Source organism: Phascolarctos cinereus, unplaced genomic scaffold (genome assembly GCF_003287225.1).
Source record: "Phascolarctos cinereus isolate Bilbo 61053 unplaced genomic scaffold, phaCin_HiC Scaffold_5;HRSCAF=322, whole genome shotgun sequence".
Taxonomy (NCBI): domain Eukaryota; kingdom Metazoa; phylum Chordata; class Mammalia; order Diprotodontia; family Phascolarctidae; genus Phascolarctos; species Phascolarctos cinereus.
In genome coordinates, this window is record NW_027555958.1 from 380,627,450 (window position 1) to 380,647,577 (window position 20,128).

Sequence of the window (20,128 nt, forward strand, 5' to 3'; positions counted from 1 at the left end):
GCTTTACAAATATTATCTCATTTGATCCAAACAATAACTCCGGGAGGTAGGTGTTATTATTATTCTTATTTTATGGTTGAGAAAACTGAAGCAGACAGAGGTTAAGTGACTTGCCCAGGGTCACACAGCTAATGAGTATCTGAGGCCAGATTTGAACTCAGGTCTTCCTGACTGCAGGCTCAGTGCTCTATCCACTGTGCCACCTAGGGAGCAGGGAGCTCCAGTAGAACTTTTTAGCCCAGCAATTTGGAGTAGAGATGGAGAGTCAGGACAATCAACAGATACTCCTTTCTGGCCCCCAAACTCATCTCCTTCTTGTTTCTTCCACAGAAAGTCCAGGTTGTGGTCACGGTGCTGGACTACGACAAACTGGGTAAGAACGAAGCCATTGGCAAGATCTTCGTGGGCTGCAATGCCACAGGCACGGAGCTGCGGCACTGGTCTGACATGTTGGCCAATCCCCGGAGGCCGATCGCCCAGTGGCACTCTCTGAAACCCGAGGAAGAGGTGGATGCTCTCCTGGGCAAGAACAAATAGGCGGCCTCTGAGCCTGGGTTCCCCCGATGAACACTGACAAGACCCAGAGCTCTCAATACCTCAGTCATGCAACTTTAGAGTATTCTTTTGGTTCCTTGCCATCTCCTTTCTTTCCTTCGTTTCTTTCTCTCCTTTTTTAAAGACAAATTTCCCTCTGTTGGCTGTGCAAGGAGAGTCCCCTAATAGGTGAAAGAGAAGGCTGGCACTTTTCATTCTTCCCCATAGCCGCCCTGTGCTGCATGCCCTCTCTGTTTTCCACCTCGCTTTTTCAAGGCCTCGCTCAAACTCCACCTTTGGGGGCCTCTCATGGTGGCATTTCCTGTTTCATGAATGTTTGGGACCAACAAAATGGTGGCACTTCCTGTTTCTTAAATGTTCTGGACCAACAAAATGCTAACACATCCAGTTACCTGAATGTTGACCTATGGAGAGGGCCCTGGGGAGGCAACGTGCCAGTTGAATACCGTGATAACCCAGGTACATACATCTCTGTTTGTATGAGGAGCTCATCTTTGGAGTAATGAGTGGATCCAGTGAATGACCTTGAGCTTCTCCATTTATTTCTGGAACAAGAAAGGATGTTGAGAAGGTGTGGAAAGAGAAGATCCTTCAGGGACACTGAAACTCAGAAAGGAAAGGGCCCAGGATTCCAGAGTCCTGTGATCTACCTGTAGTCTGACTATCAGAAATCCAAATATTCAATGTGGGTAGTTACTTGGGAAAAGGCAGATTGTGAAGATTGAATTTGGCCAGAGCCTGGACCAAACCCCCTTTCCCTCCCTCCCTCCCCCAAGCCACCATGGACCTTTGCCAGCTCTTCTCTCTTCCAAAAAGCAGCCTTCTGGAATAGTCATGCAAGTAACCTACTCTATGAAACTTGCCTTGGCTTGGTGAGGGACCACCAATCTGGGGAACTCACTCCCACTTTGTCAGCAGCAACAGACCTTCAAGAGACAGAGGCTCTGTTTCCCAGAAAGATTTAAAAAAAAGACAAAGGCCATAATTCTCCATCCCTTAGAGGACAAGGCAGATATTGGTGCCCTTTTAGAAAAGGCATATAGTTTGACTTGCGTCTATTTCCCATCATGCTTTGCCTTTTAAAAATGACACAAGTTTGGTATGAAGATATGTAATTGGTGCAGAGCCAGAAAACTTTAGCAGAAAACAAAGATTAAAATGATCTTAGGTCCCTGAGGTCCACCCAGGTAAGAATTGGGGGTAGGTGAGAAAGAGATAGCTGGTGGACACTTTTGGTCTGAGTAGCAGAGATTTCCTGGTGAGAGATAAAAGCCAGCATTGGGATCTTTTTTTCTCTCCAGTTCCTTAGGTTATTTTTCCCATCCTTCATTTCTGTATTCGGGGAAGGGAGAGGTTATGGCCATTTGGAGGGTCTGCAGAGAGACTTGCAAGGGAGTCCCCTGAATTAGCATTTTATAGGGCTGCTCTTCTCTGAATTCCCAGAAGCATAGAGCATTCATTCCAAATGGACTACTGGAAGCTTGCCAGGGGAACTGCCCTATTGCCTCACCCTGGCCCTGTTCCCATTAACTCCTCACTCACAGCATTGATAAAAGCCATATATTTGTTAGCCAAGGTTGCACTGAGTCCCCTTCCAGGCCCTCCAACCCCTTCTCCACACTGGGCAAGGGTGAGGCAAGTTTTGACAATGCTGTGGGATCAGTATCACCTTTCTCCCATCCACCAAAGGAAGCAGAGGGACCTCAGGTCCCTCTTGCCTCATGTCCCTCCAAACCCCCCCTTTTTCTTTTTTCCAAGCAGGAGAAAGCCACTGTTGGCCCAGGAAGCATGCCCTCTGAGTAGCACAAAATGGCAGAACTTCCTGTCTCATCCGATCATGGCCACAACTGCTTTCCCTAGCCTACAAAGCCAGGTGGGGGAGAACTGAAGGAATCCAGATATAGGGGTCAGGGTGGAGAGAGAAGAGGACATGTCACATCTCTAGGTTTCACTGAAGATGGACATAAAGTTACTTTTTTGTTAAGCAGATGAAGAGGGATACTTCCTGGGAAGCAGGAGCCAAGCCTACCTGCCTTTGAAGAGGGCATCAGACTTTCTGCTAGTGTTCCCTGGTGGCTAGGAGGCTATTTTTATACTAGAGACTATTTTTTTTAAATGAAGGAAGAGTTGGATTGTAATAAGGTTAATGGGTTTTAGTCTTTGCTGACCAGAGCTGTGCTCATGGGAGCGGTGGTGGGAGAATTAGATATGTTGGCTTGATGGGAAAGACATGAGATTCTTCCTTCCTGCAGAGAGGCATTTAACATTTTTAGGGCTTTCTAAGCATCTCTTTCCTTCCCTTCAACTACTTTCCCCTCCCCCTTAACCGAAGCCCATTGCTCAGCTCTTCCTTTAGTTTTCATTTTTTCTTCTTTTCTTTTCTCTCATTTCCCCCTTTTCTCGGGACTTCCTCTTTTCACTGAGGAATCCAGGCTCTTTAGAGTACTTTCCATTCCCACCACCCTTCTTCGTCCATCAATTCCAATAGTGCTGCAGCATAGGAAGCCTAGAAAAAACAGGCATGTTGGCCACTCTGGACGTCCACCTGTCCAGAGGCCAGGCAACCAGACTAGAGACCTTGGAGTCCCTTCCCTCCTCTCAGCTGACCTCAATGGTTGAATGAGAATAGAGTGAATTTGATTCTTGACACCAAGTCAGATCTGATCCCCTGAGACGGAAGGAATGGGCTGTCAGGTGTCAAGTGGTTCCTGAAGAGCCAGGGAGGATCCTGAAGTGGGAGGAGGGGTGGTAATTCTCTCAGGCTGGAAGCTAACCAAACAGATTGGCATCTGTTGCTAGACTTTTTTTTGGGGGGGGGGTTAGAAATGGATGCAAGAGCTTGTGGACTTCCCAGTAGTGAGGATTACTGTTCTCTCAGGCACTATTCAAAATGCTCATTTCCATTTAGATCTGATTCTGGGGACTCAGCATATTGTATGTGATTGGTGTTGGGTTCATAGATAGAGGAAGGCTCTAGGGAGCCAATAGGATCTCTAAGTGTTCTTAGGCAGCCTGGGTTTGAGAGACAACTGAAGCTCCCACTCCCCTCCTCATAGGGACTTCCGTAAACCTAACCCATTCCCCTTATTTCATTATTTTCAAACTCTATTTCCCCCCCAATTCCATGGGGAACCCCTATCCTAACCCAAAGAACCATTTTTCTAATCGGATAAGTAATATATGAATTACTTAACCAGTCTAGAGCTTTGGAAGGCTGGGAGCATGAAACCACAAATCTAGTCAGACCCAGCTCAAGGCAACTTGGGGCATGGGATGGGGTTCTGCACCCTTCTTCCTCCCCCAGTCAATAAAGATGGAAATAACTCTAGACTCCAGACTGTCCTTTCCAAAGGAGGTTAGGGGGTGGGGAGAGGTGGATGATTTGACCTTTGGAGGGTTCATTTAGTGCAGAAACTCTGAGGGAAGAGAGTTGGATAACAGTTGCCTTATGGTTTCCTGAAAGAGTTAGTTTGCCTCTGTTGAATGAGGAATAGATTTCTTACCACTGTGTTCTTAGGGTTGTGGGAGTAGGGTTTAGAATTAGACATCTGAGAGAAGGAAGAGATTTCTATAACACATTCAGATCCCTGAGACAGTTCATGGGTTATAAATAGCCCAGGTCCAACCCGTTCTTATAGTGAACTCTATTCCCATTTACCAAAGGTCCCCCATATTTGAGCCCAGGAACAACCCTCTGCAGTTCAACCTTCCTCAGTCCCTAGCTGGACTGTTGCACCATCTGCTAGGTTGTGTGTGTCCTGTCCTTAGAGCACTGGGCAGGCTGGGAGAGAAGGCGAAGGCACTTTGTCCCAAGTGTGATTCTGTAGAGGAGTCCTGGGAGTCTGGCTTTGTTGGGAGGGGGTGACTAGGCCCCCCCTTGTTACCTTTCTGTCTCCACTTCCTCCACCACCCTCTCCCCTGGAGGGCCAGAGACTGAACACTAAGGATTTCACTTAAAAGTGGTTTTCAAACTGCAATATTGAGAAGGGGACACTGTGACTTGAAGACATGAAAATATAATTCATTTTTTTAAGGGACAAAAAAAAAATTGAACCAACTGAAGCCATTCGAGCCTCATCTGATGCCCTTTCTGTTTGTGTTTAGTAATATATATATATATAAAAGATTATATATATAATACACATATGAACAAGACGTTTAATTAAGGTGCATGTTAATAAGCCTTCTGTAAATAGCCGCATGACAATACTGAGATTCTCTCCCCACTGATCCACAGCCATTTTACAGAACCCATCAAGGCTATGACTTCATTTTTTTTATGTGGTATGAACGAGTCCTGTCTTCCCATCCCTAAAAGAGAAAACCTTCCATTTGATGGCTATCATGTGACTGAGTCCTCCTCCAAGTGGGGAGCTGGCCTTTTGCGCATGCGGTCCATCTAAGAAGTGAAAAAAATCAGAACCAATCTTCCTCCCCTGCCCCCTTACCCTGTCCTCTCCCTCCCAGTCTCTCATCTGTCTTTGTTGGGTTTTGTAGAACCAAATGTATCTTTGTTGCACTGTACCCTGATCTGATATTCAGTGTAAATGTGGCTTCTGTGTTCCATGTACAATGTATCCATCCCTCCCCAATATCTGAACTAACTGATAAGCCATAATAGGGCCGGCCTGTCAGACACCTGCCCTCTAGTCCCCAGTGTCCTTTCCAGTGGGTTTCCTGAAGCTATTTGTGAAGGGCTCACCTACTGCCCCCATCCACCCTCCTATTCCTTATTTCATCAGATGAAGTCTTCATAGCTTTCCTTTGGGTCCTCAGCAAATGATCTCTGGAGAGCTCCAGAACCAGCTGGTTCCTTTTGCTGTGGTGTCAAGGTTTTTGGTTCTATCCCTTCCTTGACTCTGTATCTCCATCCCTTTTGGGAACAAGGTCAGTTCTTTAGGAGTAGCAAGCCAGTGTTATTGCCCCACCCACCTCAGTTTCCCTCTCTGTAAAATCCCTTCCTTTCTGACCTTAGAGGGTTAGTATGAGGATTGGATGGAGTAATGGATGAGAAAACACTTGGAAAAATATTGCAAAAGCCACTGTCCAAGAGGCAGGAATTATTTGGATTATTTTGCCCCATCTTGTCCTGCGAGTCAGGGCAGCCACAGTTCAGAGTGGGCTCAGGGCAGGAGTCAGTATTGCAGGGTAGATCAGATTGTGAGAGGCTTAGAAAGAAGGGAGATGGAGGGTACTGAGTGCAAGTAATTTCAACCTATCCTTTGGTTAAGGGCCTCACTCAGAAACTTCCATCCTGGAGAAGGTGTGGACACTGATACTCCATTAAATTGAGGGAGAGATGGAGGAAGGCCCTGGACACTCTGGTTGGAAAGTTCATGGTGTGACAGATAGCTTAGGTGACAGAACACGGGCTACCTAGCTCTGGGATCAGCAACTTCATACAACAGGGGCCACTATTAGAGCCAAGCAGTGACCACGAGGGTCCCTAGCAGGGTTAAGGCATGACAAGTAATGGGCAATGGGAGTGGCTGAGCTCCATCTGGAGGCCTGGATGCCCTGGGTTAGCAAGTCTTCTTTGGTTAGCTCTCACTCTTACGTGCCCTCACCCATCCAACTCTGATAGGTAGACAGAGCAAGAGCTAACAGTGGAACAATGTAGGTATTGTCCCTTTAAAAACCAAAGACCACAACCCCACTGAGGAAGAGCTTCCAGGATCCGGCCCAAGTGTGGACTGTGGCAGGAGCTGGTGAGACAATTACCACTCTTGAGCAGACTGGAGACAGTACCTCACTCCTCACTCCTAGGGGTGAGGTCATGGGTGGATGAAGACAGGTGGTAAGAGCAGAGAGAGAGGAGAGAAAAGGAGAGAAACCTGGTCCCTCTCTAGCCCAGCTTGGGGGGGTGGAGAGAACTTTCCCACTTCTCGAATCCAGAGCTGATTGGAAATGGAAAGAAGGCTGCAGTGAAAAGAGAGTGAGTGATCTGGGGAATAGGTGAACATCTCCATCTAATCTGTCTTGAGAGTTAGGGCTCTGAAGTCCCAAGAAACTGTTCCTGAGAGAAATCTGAACCACTACCCCCAATCCCCAATCCAGGAAACTGGCTTGCTTCTTCCTGAATATCCTGGGACCTACAGAACAACCAGAGCTGGGGTGGACCCAAGGATACCTCATTGTGCCCCCCTACCCCAGCTGGTCGCTGGATGTCATCCTCATCAGATATCTCCCCAACCTTGTCTCACATGAAAGATAAATGCACAGATGTTGCTCCTTACCTATCAGGTCCCAGCCCCCTCTCTTTCCCCCTTTCCCCAAGCCTGGCAATGAACCCCTTCCCTAGTGTGGACTCTTGTTTTTGTCTGATTTCTTGTCAAATTGTTATTTTGTAAAGAGCTGTGTCTCCTTATTAAAGAAACGAGCTGAAAGAACGCTGGGGGTGGGGGGAGACTCTAGTCTGTTCTTGCTGGGTAGGGAAGGGGTAGGGATGATGGGTGTGGAGGGATGGGGTCCCGAGGCCTTGGGGTGAACAGTCTACTGCTTAGCACATTGAGGAATGGAACCGCAGAGAAGGGCAGCAAGTCCCGTACAAGGCCTGTTCTCCACTGATGAAGGAAGGGGAATGGATGCACATGCTGCAGTGTATGGTTGAGGGCAGGGATGGACAGCCAATGAAGCATTCTGGCATTTTCTAAGTGGCCCTAACTTTTTCTTGAGGGCCTAGGGGTGGAAGGAAAGCAGCCCCTTGGAGGGCCAAAGCTGAATGAGGACACCTACAGCCAATGCTGAGGGTATGGCCAGTCAACCAAGGGAAGCTGTATCTGGCTCCCGCTCAGGGCTTTGAAAATGGGGTTGAGGATTTTTTCTGAACCTTCAGTTACAAATTGATTTCTGATTACCCTGTAGCAAGGTGTGAGGAGTACCTTGTGCAAGACCTGGGCCTCAGGTGCAGGATCTCAAAAATGGTTCCAAGAAATAGCTAAGCCTCTGCTCAGTTCCCTTTTCATCCCCACCTACCTTCTTATTTTCAGCACGTTGTTGAAGCAGCTGCTGCTGCTGCTGCTGCTTCTGCCATTTAGAGAATTCACACCGAGCATCTTCCATGCCCCTGGTCCTGGAATGGGGCTGTGAGATTCCAATTATCCTGAAATGGCCGAATTACTCTCCAGCTGAGAACGAGCCAGCCAGGGGGGAGGAGGAGGGCAGGGGAGGGTGTTGCATTAAGATTACAATGAGGCTGCCTCAGCTGCTTAGAGCACTTCTTGTCCCAAACCAGCTTATGATCCCGTCTTCACCCCATCCCCACCCTCTCCTCCCACCCAATGGAGTGAGAGTTTTTGTCCGGGCATTGGTGGGGTGGCGGTGGGGGGAGGTAGTTGAGGAGTGGAACAAGATTCTAAGGGCTTCCTGGGAGTTCAGATACTTTGATACCAACTCATTGACTGATAAAGGAAGAGGGATTACAGGGAAAAACCAACCATCACAATACAGGATATGGGAAATACAGGAAAGGGATGATATAAAAGGGATAGTATATAGTCCCTTGGGGCAGCTAGGTGGCACAATGGTTAGAATGCTGGGCCTGGAATCACGAAGACTCATCTTCCCTAGTTCAAATTCAGCCTAGTTCAAATTCTAACTGTGTAACCCTGGGCAAGTCACTTCAGCGTGTTTGCCTCAGTTTTCCTCATCTGTAAAATGAACTGGAGAAGGAATGGCAAGCCACCCCAGTATCTCTGCCAAGAAAATGCCAAATGGGGTCACAAAGAGTTGGATGTGACTGAAATGACCAACAATAATAACATAGTCCTTGGGGCTGGGGCAAGGAAACCTGAATGGTGATGAACTCGTTTCAAGGGAGGGCAAGGCAAGGTGAAGTGAGCGTCATTACCAGCACAAGGGATAGATAAGAGAATCTCCTGCGTGTGGAGGGTTGAAGAGAAGGCATTTTTTCCCCACCGAAAGGCAGGTGGATGAATGGCACGGCCAGACCTGAGCCTCTGCCACATCCCTGGGAAGTATACACATTCTAAGAAAAGTGCTCAGGCTGTTCTTTTACAAAGTGAAAGAGAGAGGCCCAGAGATGAAGCAACTCCTCTGGACTCCCAGTATCATAGGATCAGAGGTAGAATTAAAACTCTGGGCTCCCAACATTCCCTCAGGGACTTGGGCTGCCCCCACGATAACACCCAAAGATTCTTCCTCCCCCCCCAGCCCCCCATCCTGCCCTCCCCATTTTGCTGCCAAGGATCCCCTTTTCTGACCAGGCCTGAACTTTTCAACTATGACATCATGTGTGCAAAGCAGGCTGCTACTTTGGCCCCAAACAGCATGACTGCAGGGGAAAGGAATTTTCCTTCCCTGTCCAAGTACTGTTTGCTCCAAGGCAGTGACCAAGGATTTCCACTTGGTAGAAACCAACAGGTTGAAAAAAGCCAGAGATGGTTCTGGAATTTAACTTCCGCTGAGGCAGGTCAAATCTGGGCCACCTAGAAGGTACCACCTTGGTAGTAACCACCCCTGAAGTGAAAGGTGGGAGGTTGGGGGTAGGGGTGGGATGCAACAGTCTGCCTCGAGACAAACATTCCTACTACTCCTCTCTGCTCTGACCCCCTCATGTCTCCATCCCCAGTTATTTTTGCAGGGAATTTGGATCTCCTCAATTAAGCAATGGACTCATGAAAGAGAACGTAAGCTGCTGGCGGTCACGGGGCTGGTTCTCACTCCTGTCTTTGTATCCCTAGCACATGGCACAGTCCTTTCCCTGTAGTGGACAATCATTTTGTTGAATTTGTTAAATTGTCCAAGTCTAGTAAAAAATGCTAAGAGCTTTAGAGTGGATGTTAGTTGACCAACAGACTAGTCAAAACTTGCCAAATAACCCTAGGGAAAGCAAGCCACTTGGCCCGCCTCTCTGGGCCTCACCTTAGACAGCTTTTTTGCCTCAAACACCTCAAGCTACTCTGGTCTTGGTAACACTTTCCCTTTTAGTGTTTCTCTTATGCACAGGTCCCTCTTCTGGCCTTTTAATTTCCTGAGAGCCTTCTTGAGGTTGGGAAGTCCTTTAAAATGGATGGGAGAGTGATAGTCATTTCTGTCCCCACCTGTCAAGGGGAGCCTGGATGTTCCTGAATGGAGGCAGGTGAATCAATGAAATAATACTCAACAAATTCTTTCCAGATGCAAGATCCTATAAACCCAAAGTTAAAACACAGTTTTATTTACTCATTTATAAATACTGTTGTGTTTACAGGCATCATATAGATGTGAATATTATTATCTCAAACTTTCAAACACATAATAATACTATATAGTGACAACCAGTAAAACAATATCATTCATCTCAGAGTTGAAAGGCCACTCAAATTTGCATAAAAATACATTCGGGTCACAAGAGTCCCACATCCCCTCCCTTTCCCTCCCCCTCCCCCCAGTGTATTTACAGTTGACTGAAGTTAGTCCATACAATTCAGCTGAAAAAAAAACCATGGTTATATCCAGTGCTTTAACAGTGGTGGAAGTAGGGTTAAGGGATGAAAAGATGCAGAAGACATAGAGTGTTTCCCTCCAAGTAGGAAGGTAGTGCAGCTGTCCAAGTGATTCTGGCCATTTCCATCATTCTAATCTAGGTAGAGCAGGAGGAAGAAAAGCAGAAAAGCTACAAAGCCTATCTCCAAATCATACAGGGGAGAAAGGGGTTGTGTTCTGCCCGAGTGGCAAAACGGGAAGGGGGAGAAGAAAGCCCATTCCAACCATGGGCTAGGTATTCAGGGCACTACTTAGGGCCACCAGCTAGGGGAAGGGCTACCAGACTGAGCTAAGGAAGGAGGTTTATGGGGATTCAGACAATACTCAGGCCTCATTCAGGGGCTTCTCTAGCCATTCCCATTGGTTCTTGTTAACAAGCAGCTTCAGACCTCTTCCTGTTCTCCATCAAACACTTTGTTAGAATTTCTATTCCTGGGCTTACTATTTTGTGAGGGAGGGACAAAGAAGCCTTAATAAAAGTGGGGGTCTGGCTTGTATCTGCATGGCAGAGTGTCCCAGCCTAAGTATGGTCCTCACCATAGCCTCTTACCCTTCAGGATGTCTCCTCCCTCTGATATCTAAAGGGAACACAGTTCACTGAAGAAAACTAGGTTCCCCCTGACAATCACTCCTGGAATCCTCTGGTTGGAGCAGGTATGCACCAAATTACGGACAAAAGATGTACCCAGCCCTCAGTCAGATTTCCATTCACTGAGCTGGAGGGTATCAACTGGACCCAGACACATTGTGACCAAGTGAGAAATAGCTGAGTTACTAAGGACAAAACCTGGATGAACGGGAGAATGATCTTTATTTTCCCGTGGCTACCCCATGAGCCCTTACTGGCTTCACTAAAAGAGTGACAGGGAAATTAAGGAGAGTCCAGGACACATTCAGCACTGATCCCTGGAAAAAAAAGGTCTGGAATCATTGTTCTGTGGCCCTCCTAGACATAACAGGAGGATATCCTGAACATAAGCCCTACCGGTTAAATCTCAGCCGCTAGCCCATTAAGACATCAGGGTCCCTGAAGCTGAGGGCGTTATATGGTGTTCATCTTCCACCTCACTGCATTCTTGGAAAAGCTCCCTCCCTAAACGAACATCCACTTCAAAAGCCTTATGACAGGAGGAGGCAAATGTGGGGAAGAAAGAGAAAGGGAGAGCTAGTAGCTCCTGAAGGACATAAGGGTGTCCTGATGTAACCCTTAGGTGACATTGAAAAGGGGAAAGGGATTTCATGGGGGCAATGAGGGAGGATTTGAGAAGAGATAATCCAAATGACATCACCTCCATGGTCCAAAGAAGGTGGAGAGATTATCAAAAGGGAGGGCTCCCAAGATAGTTCCTTGAAGGGCTGGGGATAAGAAGAGATAACCTGTTGGGACCATTGAAGACAATGGTGTCCTATGATCACATCTCCAACTGAGTGGCCCACATCTTTGCACAGCGTTGATATCAGCTCAGTGTCATTGATAAAAGAACAATCTTAAAACTTCTAATGTATCTTAGATGAAGTCAGAACAACCATTAATGGAAAAGCTATAAAACCAAATTTCTGCCTTCCCAATCAGATTTTATCAGTAGCTCTTTTTTTTGAGGATGGAGCAGCTATTGATCCTAAGTGACCTGCAGAATGGGTAGGGGTCATTCTTTGACCATTACTCCCAAAAGTTAGGTGGCAGATCCTCTCTGGTGGGCAAAGTTTCCTACTGGAATTCTTCTCCAGTGAACTGCCTTATTGGTTGATAGCTGTCACACTAACAGTTCCTTGGCTGCAGGAAGAAGTTGGTCTGTTTTTCCAAAGTAATCAGAATGCAGGAGATCAATAGCAGCCACAATGTTGGGCTGATGCTCCTAAAGTTTCAATACCCATTAAGTAAATTGATTAAAATCTAGAGCAATGATTTTGTACTGCAGGCTGAAGCTTTAATTCTGTATGGCTGACCTTCCCTTTCAGTGACAGCCCCAGCCTCCATTCATTGCAATCCTCAATCCCACTGTCTAGGTCTTCCTTCTGTATGCTTCCTGTGTGCCTGTACAGGCAACTCTCCCTTACAGGGCTTCCAACCTCCGGTCCTACTCATTGCACTTCCATCTCTTACTCCACGGACCAATTTGCTGAAGACAGCTGGTGCTCAGTAAGACAGGGCTCCTCCTGCCTGTTTGCCATCTCTTACTGACCCAGTGGTCTCCTTTACAAACCTTCTACTCTCATGGGAAATTACTTCGAACAAAACCTCAGCCACTCCTCACACCAAACAGTCCTAACTCTAGCTAAGCTCTAAGGAACCCAAACTGCGGGCATCCGCAAAGTGAAATTTTTCTCTTTTTTTGCTGCAGAACTTGGGTCCACCTGTGAAAAAGCTGGTGCTTAGAGAATACACTGTGGAATATGTCAGGCAGTACTGTGGGCCTGGAGTTAAGAACAGTGGAAACCAAGTGAGAAGCCTTGGGAAGGTGGTGGGCCAGACCTACAAAGAGCTACCCCCATTTCCCATTAAAACTTCACCACAAATTGCTTTCTGTCCATTTTGCCACAAGCTTCAATTTCCCCCTCCACAGGCTGTAATGTTCTTATGGAGCCATTTGGAGGAAGAGCAAATGTAACACCATTCAATCACTCTCAGTATTAAAATCACTTTCCAACTAGGCTGACAAGCCAGTCTTGACCCACTGATGCTGAAGACTCCTATTCAGAAGAAAACAATGATGATCTTGTGCTTGAGTTTTCCAAGTAACACACAGCAGCAGTTCTGCTGAGGATAGAAAAATGTTCTAATCTTCTAAAACCCATCATAGACTCTTGGTGTGCGAGATCATCTAGTGAGCCTCCCTCATTTTACAGATGAGAAAACAGGCCCAGAAATATCACATCCGAGGTTATGTGGTCTGTGACAAAACCCCAGGGCTAACCCCTTCTAAGCGGTTGTCTTCATTTTCTCTCAATGCTGCTTCATTTCTTGGTACAAAGGGACTGCGTCTGTGCTAGGCTGTGGCCATTTCCACAAGGCTCATGCACGATGATCAAGCACTAGCTGGAGATGGGGGCCAAGAATTTGATAAAACCCTGGCAATACCTTAATGCCAAGATCCAGGAGCCAAAAGGGGGCTCTAGGGTTACAAACCAGATTCCCACTTCATCTAGACTGACTGAAACCAGTGGGGCCAGTCAGTAGGCGAATATATGGGAGGGCAATGCCCTGAGATATATCAGGATAGTGGGGATGGAGGATTTAGGAATGAAGAATTAGTAAAATCCAAAGAAATATTTTCTCCACATCATTTCTTCCTACAATATACTAGTCTAGGGGGCCTTCTCATTCTTATCTTTGTATTCCTGGCCCCAGGCACCATGCCTTGTGCAATGAACTTATTATTTGCTGAAATTTTCATTTACTTGCCAAGGGAGGGCTCATGGAGCCTTTTGATGCCACCACTATCACCTATGCTGTCCAATCTGCAGCAAGAAGTGATGTAGAATGAAATGCTGCCACTTCTGAGTGGACAATATGATAGGATTCAAAGGCACCCTGCCATAATTCTGGAAGTGGTGGTGGTGGTGGTGGTGACTAAGAGGGTGACCAGGGTCTGAGGCAATGCAGTGGAGTGCACAGCCTTATGAGTCCCCCTTGCTTAACTCCATTTCAGTAGCTTTTTCATTTAAACAAAGAAGTTGGGCTTTGTTGTTTTTTTTTTTTAACTAACTCAAGTACTCTCTGCTTCATAGACACCCCAGGTTTAATGGAGAGTCTCTCACTTCCTGGAGGGCAGTGTAGAATAGGTAAGCATATGTGTTTGGGGGCTGGTAGTGAGCTGCATGAAAAGGCTTCAGAAAACCAAGTAGGTACACCTAGGTCTCTTTGACAAAGTCGGGCAGAAGCTGGAAGGAGGGGTTAGAAGGTTGAAGAGGGAATCGGACATGGTCTACAGTCAGAAAAGACAAGAGGGAGGTTTCTGGAAATGTCAACTGAGGGGGACTGCACCAACATAAGAAAATCTAAGAAGTCCTATTTGATCTCACTATTGAGATGGCCAGAGATATTTGAAGAATTTGATTTTTTTCTCCGAGGGGAGATACTATTGGAATTCCCCAAATGACCAAAACATGGCTAGATAACATTCCAGTGTCTTTATGACTTTATAGGCTATCTCATTGATGAGAATAAAGTAAATGCTTATAGTACAACTCATCTCACTCATTACCCTGAACTGAATATTTTCACAACTCTGAAATGCCACCCAAATATCATAGTATAATAGTTTTCCTTGACAATGGTTGGGAAAGGAATCAACACATCACTTTGCAAACTACAAAAACTGAGTTTTGGCGAGGAAGATTAAGTTTGAAACTCTTGAAATGTAACTTCTGATTGCTAGATGCTTCATACACCTACTAAGAGTTTCTCTACCTTGATGAATAGAGGAGACTCAGAGTGGAGAGAGGCAGTATACATGAGAAAACTGATCACTGGACTCGAATGATAACTCACTGAATTTTATGCATCAAGGATGGTACCCCCACAGTCATGTCAGTGAAAAAGACCAGGGGTGGTTTTAATTGACCAGAAACTCAATATGAGCCAACAGTGTGATGCAGCTGCTAAGACAGCTAATGCTCTCTCAGACTGCATTAATAAAGACAGAGTGTCCTGATCTAGGGAGGTAATAGTTCTACCATATGCTTCACTGGTCACACCACATCAAGAGCATCATGGCTAGGAGATGGTGACCAGGACAGCGGAGAGCCTGGAAACTGTCAGGAAGAACAGTTGAAGGATATTTGGCATAGAGAAGACACCTGGGAAGGGGGAAGTCCATGATAATTGTCTTCAAATAGTTAAATGACTACAGTGAAGAAACATTAGATTAATTGTATGGCTCCAGAGGGCACATTGTATCAAAGAGTGGAACATAGTGTTAGATTTAGGAAGAACTTCCTAAAAATTCAAGCTAGCTAATAATGGAACACACTTTCTTATAGTGAGCTTCCTGTCACTGGAAGTGTTCAAGTAGAGGATGATCAATCATCTGTTCTGCCCAAGATGTTGTAGAAGCATTAGTTGGTTGGTTGGATTAAATGACCTCTGGCCCCTCCCAGCTCTAAGACTCTATGATATCATAACTCAACTTCAATAGTTTGAAGACACTCCATCTTTCTTTTTGCTTCTCCCCTAAGTGGTTTCCCCATTGATTTTAAGATGGAAATGCCTCTAAGAGCTGACCACCATGTTCTTCCAACATTTAAATTCCTTCGGTTCTCATCCCAGCAACACAATGAGTTGCCTTCAGTCTTCTTGGTTGTTATGTTCAAGGGATGATTTCCCACCAACACAACGTAAGCCTCTTTCCAACTTGTCTCCACTCTCTGACTTTCACCTGAATCCCTCTCCCTGAGCCTCCTTATGTTGGGTTATTTTCCCACCAGGGACATGCAGTAAGGCTGAGAGGAAAAAGAAAACAAAACAAAACATCCTCCCTGGAATGGGGCTGGAGTGGGGTTTTCACAGCCTCTTACATATCATCTAGAATAATGGGTGAGGGCTTGTGTGCACCCTACATGGTACATGACACCACCCTCGGAGAGGGAGCAGGTGCTGCGGGCTGACAGGGTCATTCTTTTCCCCTGACAGCTTCAGAAAATACCATTCCAAGTAGCTAAGGCCAATGGAGCTCAGACGCTACAACATGGATTCTAGATGGGTGGCCAAGTGGGAAGGAAAAAGGAGAGGAAGAAAACACTAAGTGAAGTCAGGCCATGTGGGCCTTGGGGAGAAGACTGGACAAGGCGAAGTGGAGGCTGAGGCTTTTCTGCAATGTCACCAGATAGATGAAATAGAAGTCATGTAGCCGCCATGAAAAGTTGTTTTCTGGGAGGATGAGAACAGAGTTTCACTGTGAAGCAACTGTCACCCAAGTCTAATAAAAACATGCCCCTGGTGGTTGTCTGGTGATTAAATCAAAGTCCAGCTGTTTTCCTTGGGCACACGGCACTCCCAATAGGATCCCTGGGCCAGCAGGTGGCAGCCTTCACACTGATCCACCCTCCTCCCCCCAACACACACAGGGCCAATGGAGCAGGCTACAGCTGCAATGGTGCTGGTTAGGGGAGATAAGCCTTTCAGGTCTGGACCGAGTCTAGCTTGAACAGAGTGGTCGAGCACTAGGTAGGTCCGGGGCCTGCCTCCAGAGGCACTCCACCCTGCCCCAGAGGGCCACCTCTCATTACCATTATGTTTCCATGAAAAATCTCCTAAAACACGGGGGTAGACGAGATCTGGGGTCTGCAGTAAAAATAAATGTTTGGGGTGGTGGGACAGGAAGGGGTCCTTCAGTCACAAACACTGACTCTTTTTGGTTGGAAGGAGGAGGCAGAGGGGAATGGGAGCTGGGGGGCAGCAAGTGCTTTCCCTTCCAAAGAATTAGTCTATTTGGACAGCTTGCTGATAACTCTGATGAGGGCACCATTTTCATCTTTCAGCCTCTGGTTGTCGGATTTGAGTTCTGTCAAAACCTGCAAAGACAACAAAGGCATTGGAGCTTCTCAGCCTTCAGTGTTATCCCCCCTCCATTTTCACCCCTGAGTAGCCTGAGGCCAGCTCCCTGAGCTCCATGTATCTCACCTCCTCAGTAGTCACCCCAGGAGAAGAAACTCCCCTGCCCCCCCCCCCCAAATTAGAATATAGCCTCTTGGTAGTCCCTGATGAGCCTGGGGCCAAGTCAAATACAACACCCCTGTCTTGTTATTTGGACTAGCACTGTCAATGGCTGGATTTTCCACTTCAGACTTAGTGTGGTATAGGAAATAGAGATGCTGGACTTGTGGCTGGGAAGGCCTCAGTTCAAGACCATGGGTACTTAACCTGAGATTGTTTCCTTCACCTGTAAAATGAGAATTATAAGTTACATCATCATCCCTGACTCTTTGTAAGCCTTTGTGAGGCTCAAATACAAAGCATCTTCAAGCACTATGCTAACATGTCAGCTATTTATTATTTTTGTTTTCCATGGACTTAGTGAGTCATTTCTAGTCACTGATGACCTGTACACCTTTTATGAATTCGTTCACCTCCAGCCTGGAGAACCAAGGAGAATTGCAACTGAAGGTGATGAAGAAATAGGTGGGAGGGAGGACAATGGGGAGTGATAGGTGAGGAGAGAAAGGATAGGGAAGGGAAGCTGGTCAGTACCTGAGCTTTACAACAAGGTGTAGAGAAAGTAACTGGCAGGCTTGCTATATATGGTGATGGTAGCTGTTATTCCAGGACATTTGAGGTTAGAGAACCTTCGATGACATGACAACTCAAAAAAATGACATCTACTCACATGGTACATATACTGATTTCTAACTGTTAAATCCAAGGGCATCACAGATCAGAGTTGGCCAAGTACTCTGGTGGGGAGATTGGAATGCACGAGCTGAGGGTAATCAAGGAACACCAAGATCTCCTCGGTATCAACATCACAGGCTCAATGGCCAGCAAAAGAGTGATGCTCTAAGTTTCATTCACTTGGAACTTGTCCATGTCACTCTAGTTTAGGTGGTGATGGAAAAACAATAGTTCCAAATTCCAGCTTGTGTGCGTGTGTCCCAAGGCACAATGATGAAATGATGAGCCCTAATGGGATATATGGAAATATTTACATCTGGGGCTTGACTGTCGCAGCAGAAATGTAGGTGAGAGTAGAAAGCTTTTTCACTGTGAAGGGCACAAAAGCCTGGATCTATATTAGAACTAGGTAATATCGTATGGCTGATGTTCATGATGATTCAACCTTCTAATTGCAAAGGACAGCTGGCAGGTGATACTACCTTTCCTACATGGCCTGGCCTGTTTTATATCTGGGTTCGAGTGCTGGCTCTCACACTGAACAGATGTATGGTCTTTGGTAAGTCTCTACTCCTTCCAGGGCCTCAATTTCTCCATTTGTACAATGGGGAACATGATGGTTTTCCTCCCTATCTCTCAGAGTTGACGTATGGCTAACAAGAGATAACACTGAAAAGTACAAACAAAAGGGTACAGAAAAAGCAAGAGACTTACTAATGTTTCTACTCCTCTACATAGAATGCAGGAAAGACCTCTGGTCTAAGACTGATATGGTAGCAATTTTGATTCTGGCTTTACCACTCTCTATCGCTGTGATCTGGATGAGCCACTTCACTTACTTTAGTTCCCTGAGGAGAAGAATCCCTATAGTATCTACTTCCTCAAGACATTGTAAGGATCAAATGAGGTAACAGATGTGAATGTGCTTTTAAAAAATGAAACACTTTACAGATTCGAGAGATCATCATCATTTTTGAGTTCTTCCTTGAGCAAAGTTGGTCAGATACTACCTGAGAATTTGGAAATTTTTTTTTAGTGAAATATTCTCATTCTGATAACATTCTTTTAAAAAAATACAATCCTACTCTCCTGTTTTGTCTAAACCCAACTACGAGCAGACCTGGCTGCCATTCATTTCTGTACCTTTGCTACTTGGCCGGGATATCTTACCAGCCAGAGTCTGGTGTTCAGACTCTCGTTCTAAGCATGTTTCTAAAACAATCAGCTCCACAGCTCTGTTGTAGGATGGTCTTGTACCTTTAAACCTTCCCACCTGCTGCTCCCTAATGTCTCATTCTAGGGTCCTGGCGGCCAAACTCTCAGTGACTTTGAAAGAAGTCCCTGCGTTGTGGGATTCTACAGAGAAGCTACAGATGGCGGTGAACTATACTATACTGCTAGCTGTTCATCCAATCAGAGCCAAGCTGGATGGGTGTGTGTGTGTGTGTGTGTGTGTGTGCGTGCTGTGTATCTTTTAATGCACAATCTGCCAAGCCTCAGTGATTTATTTCCACATCAGGAACCCAAGTTTTCTTTTTCTTCTCTCTGTCCACCCCCACCCTTGTTTCCAAGCTGCAAAATACTACAACTGACATCCAAAGGTGTGATGTGCTTAAGGACAAGAACTGGAATCCAGGAATGGAGAAAAAAATACGGCCCCTTGGTCTCTCCCAATTTCGTTTTTAAGAGACAGGAGAGGAGAACAATGCTTTTTTGAGATGTTTGGATACTTGTATGAAGACACTTAAGGCAAAGGGGAAAAAAAAGTAAAAATACATTTTTTTTCAAGTACTGTCACAAGCTCCTGCCCAGGAGTAAGATAATGAGAAAACACTGCAGGTTTTATTTGCTGCAAAGTTAAGGGATGGGACCACTGCAGAGAATGTGGCACTCATGCATCATCCCTGAACTGTTTCTGTCTCCTCTCACATCTCAAAGTGTTCAGAAGACAGAGGAGCCAGTTTCCTGCAGGATGCAGACTTGAGGTAGTGGGGAGGTAATATGTGGCATTGGACTTGGGAGTCAGGATATCTGGGCTTGAATCCCATCTCAACCACTTACTAGTGGTGTGACCCTAGGCAAGTCACTTAACCATCTTGGGATTCAGCTTCCTCATCAGTAAAATGAGGGGGCTGGACTCAGGGATTCTAGGGTCCCTTCCAGAACTAAATCTATGTAATCATGGCTTCTATCTCCTGGGCCCATGGCCCACAAAGGGCGTGGAGAAGGGAGTAAATGTCAACCGAACAGGGTATCACTGCACCAACTTGGCTTCTCCCCCATGACAGCTCTTCTCAGCACAGCTGCTGAGCAGTGAATGATGCTGTGCTCTGGAGGAGTTCTACCCATGACTGACAAGGATGGTGTGCTGCCCTCACTGGTTATTATAAGCCCTGTAGTAGCTTCTTCTATAAGGTTGGTAAATGGCTCTCAGTAAACTGGCTTGTCTTTGTATATCCACCTGGGTCTAGCAGGGTGCACTGGACATGACAGAAGTGCTTATGAAATGAAATTAACTTTTAGCAGTGCAGTGAAAGAAGGAGACTGAACTTTAGTCTTTGGCCATGGTGATGGCATATGGGAGCCACTTTCTGAATAGGATTGTCTGAGCCAGTTTGTATAAGCTAATAGATACACAGAGCAACCCCTGGAAATGAGAGAACTAGCTCTGTCCCTTGCCTTGTAGCAGCTTAAATACAAGCGGGAAAACCCTCGACATTCCTCCTGGGATCCATGCTCGCCAACTGTACTCAATAC

At 46.1% G+C, this 20,128-nt stretch overlaps 2 protein-coding genes across 6 annotated transcripts in view; one reads left to right on the top strand and one right to left on the bottom strand.

Moving 5' to 3' along the window:
• SYT2 (synaptotagmin 2) overlaps window positions 1–6,944 on the top strand; it is a 172,092-nt gene extending 165,148 nt beyond the window's left edge. For both annotated transcript variants that reach the window (XM_021003177.2, XM_021003176.2), the window contains exon 10: window positions 331–6,944. In XM_021003177.2, coding sequence (XP_020858836.1) covers window positions 331–537 — 207 coding nt within the window. In that variant the 3' untranslated portion in view covers window positions 538–6,944. The remainder of the gene's footprint in view (window positions 1–330) is intronic.
• A 2,762-nt stretch (window positions 6,945–9,706) lies between these two features.
• Window positions 9,707–20,128, bottom strand: part of PPP1R12B (protein phosphatase 1 regulatory subunit 12B) — a 255,019-nt gene continuing 244,597 nt past the window's right edge. For 3 of the 4 annotated variants that reach the window (XM_021003139.2, XM_021003135.2, XM_021003141.2), the window contains one exon: window positions 9,707–16,554. In XM_021003139.2, the coding sequence (XP_020858798.1) occupies window positions 16,468–16,554 (87 nt within the window). In that variant the 3' untranslated portion in view covers window positions 9,707–16,467. The remainder of the gene's footprint in view (window positions 16,555–20,128) is intronic. The other variant, XM_021003136.2, reaches the window with a different exon arrangement.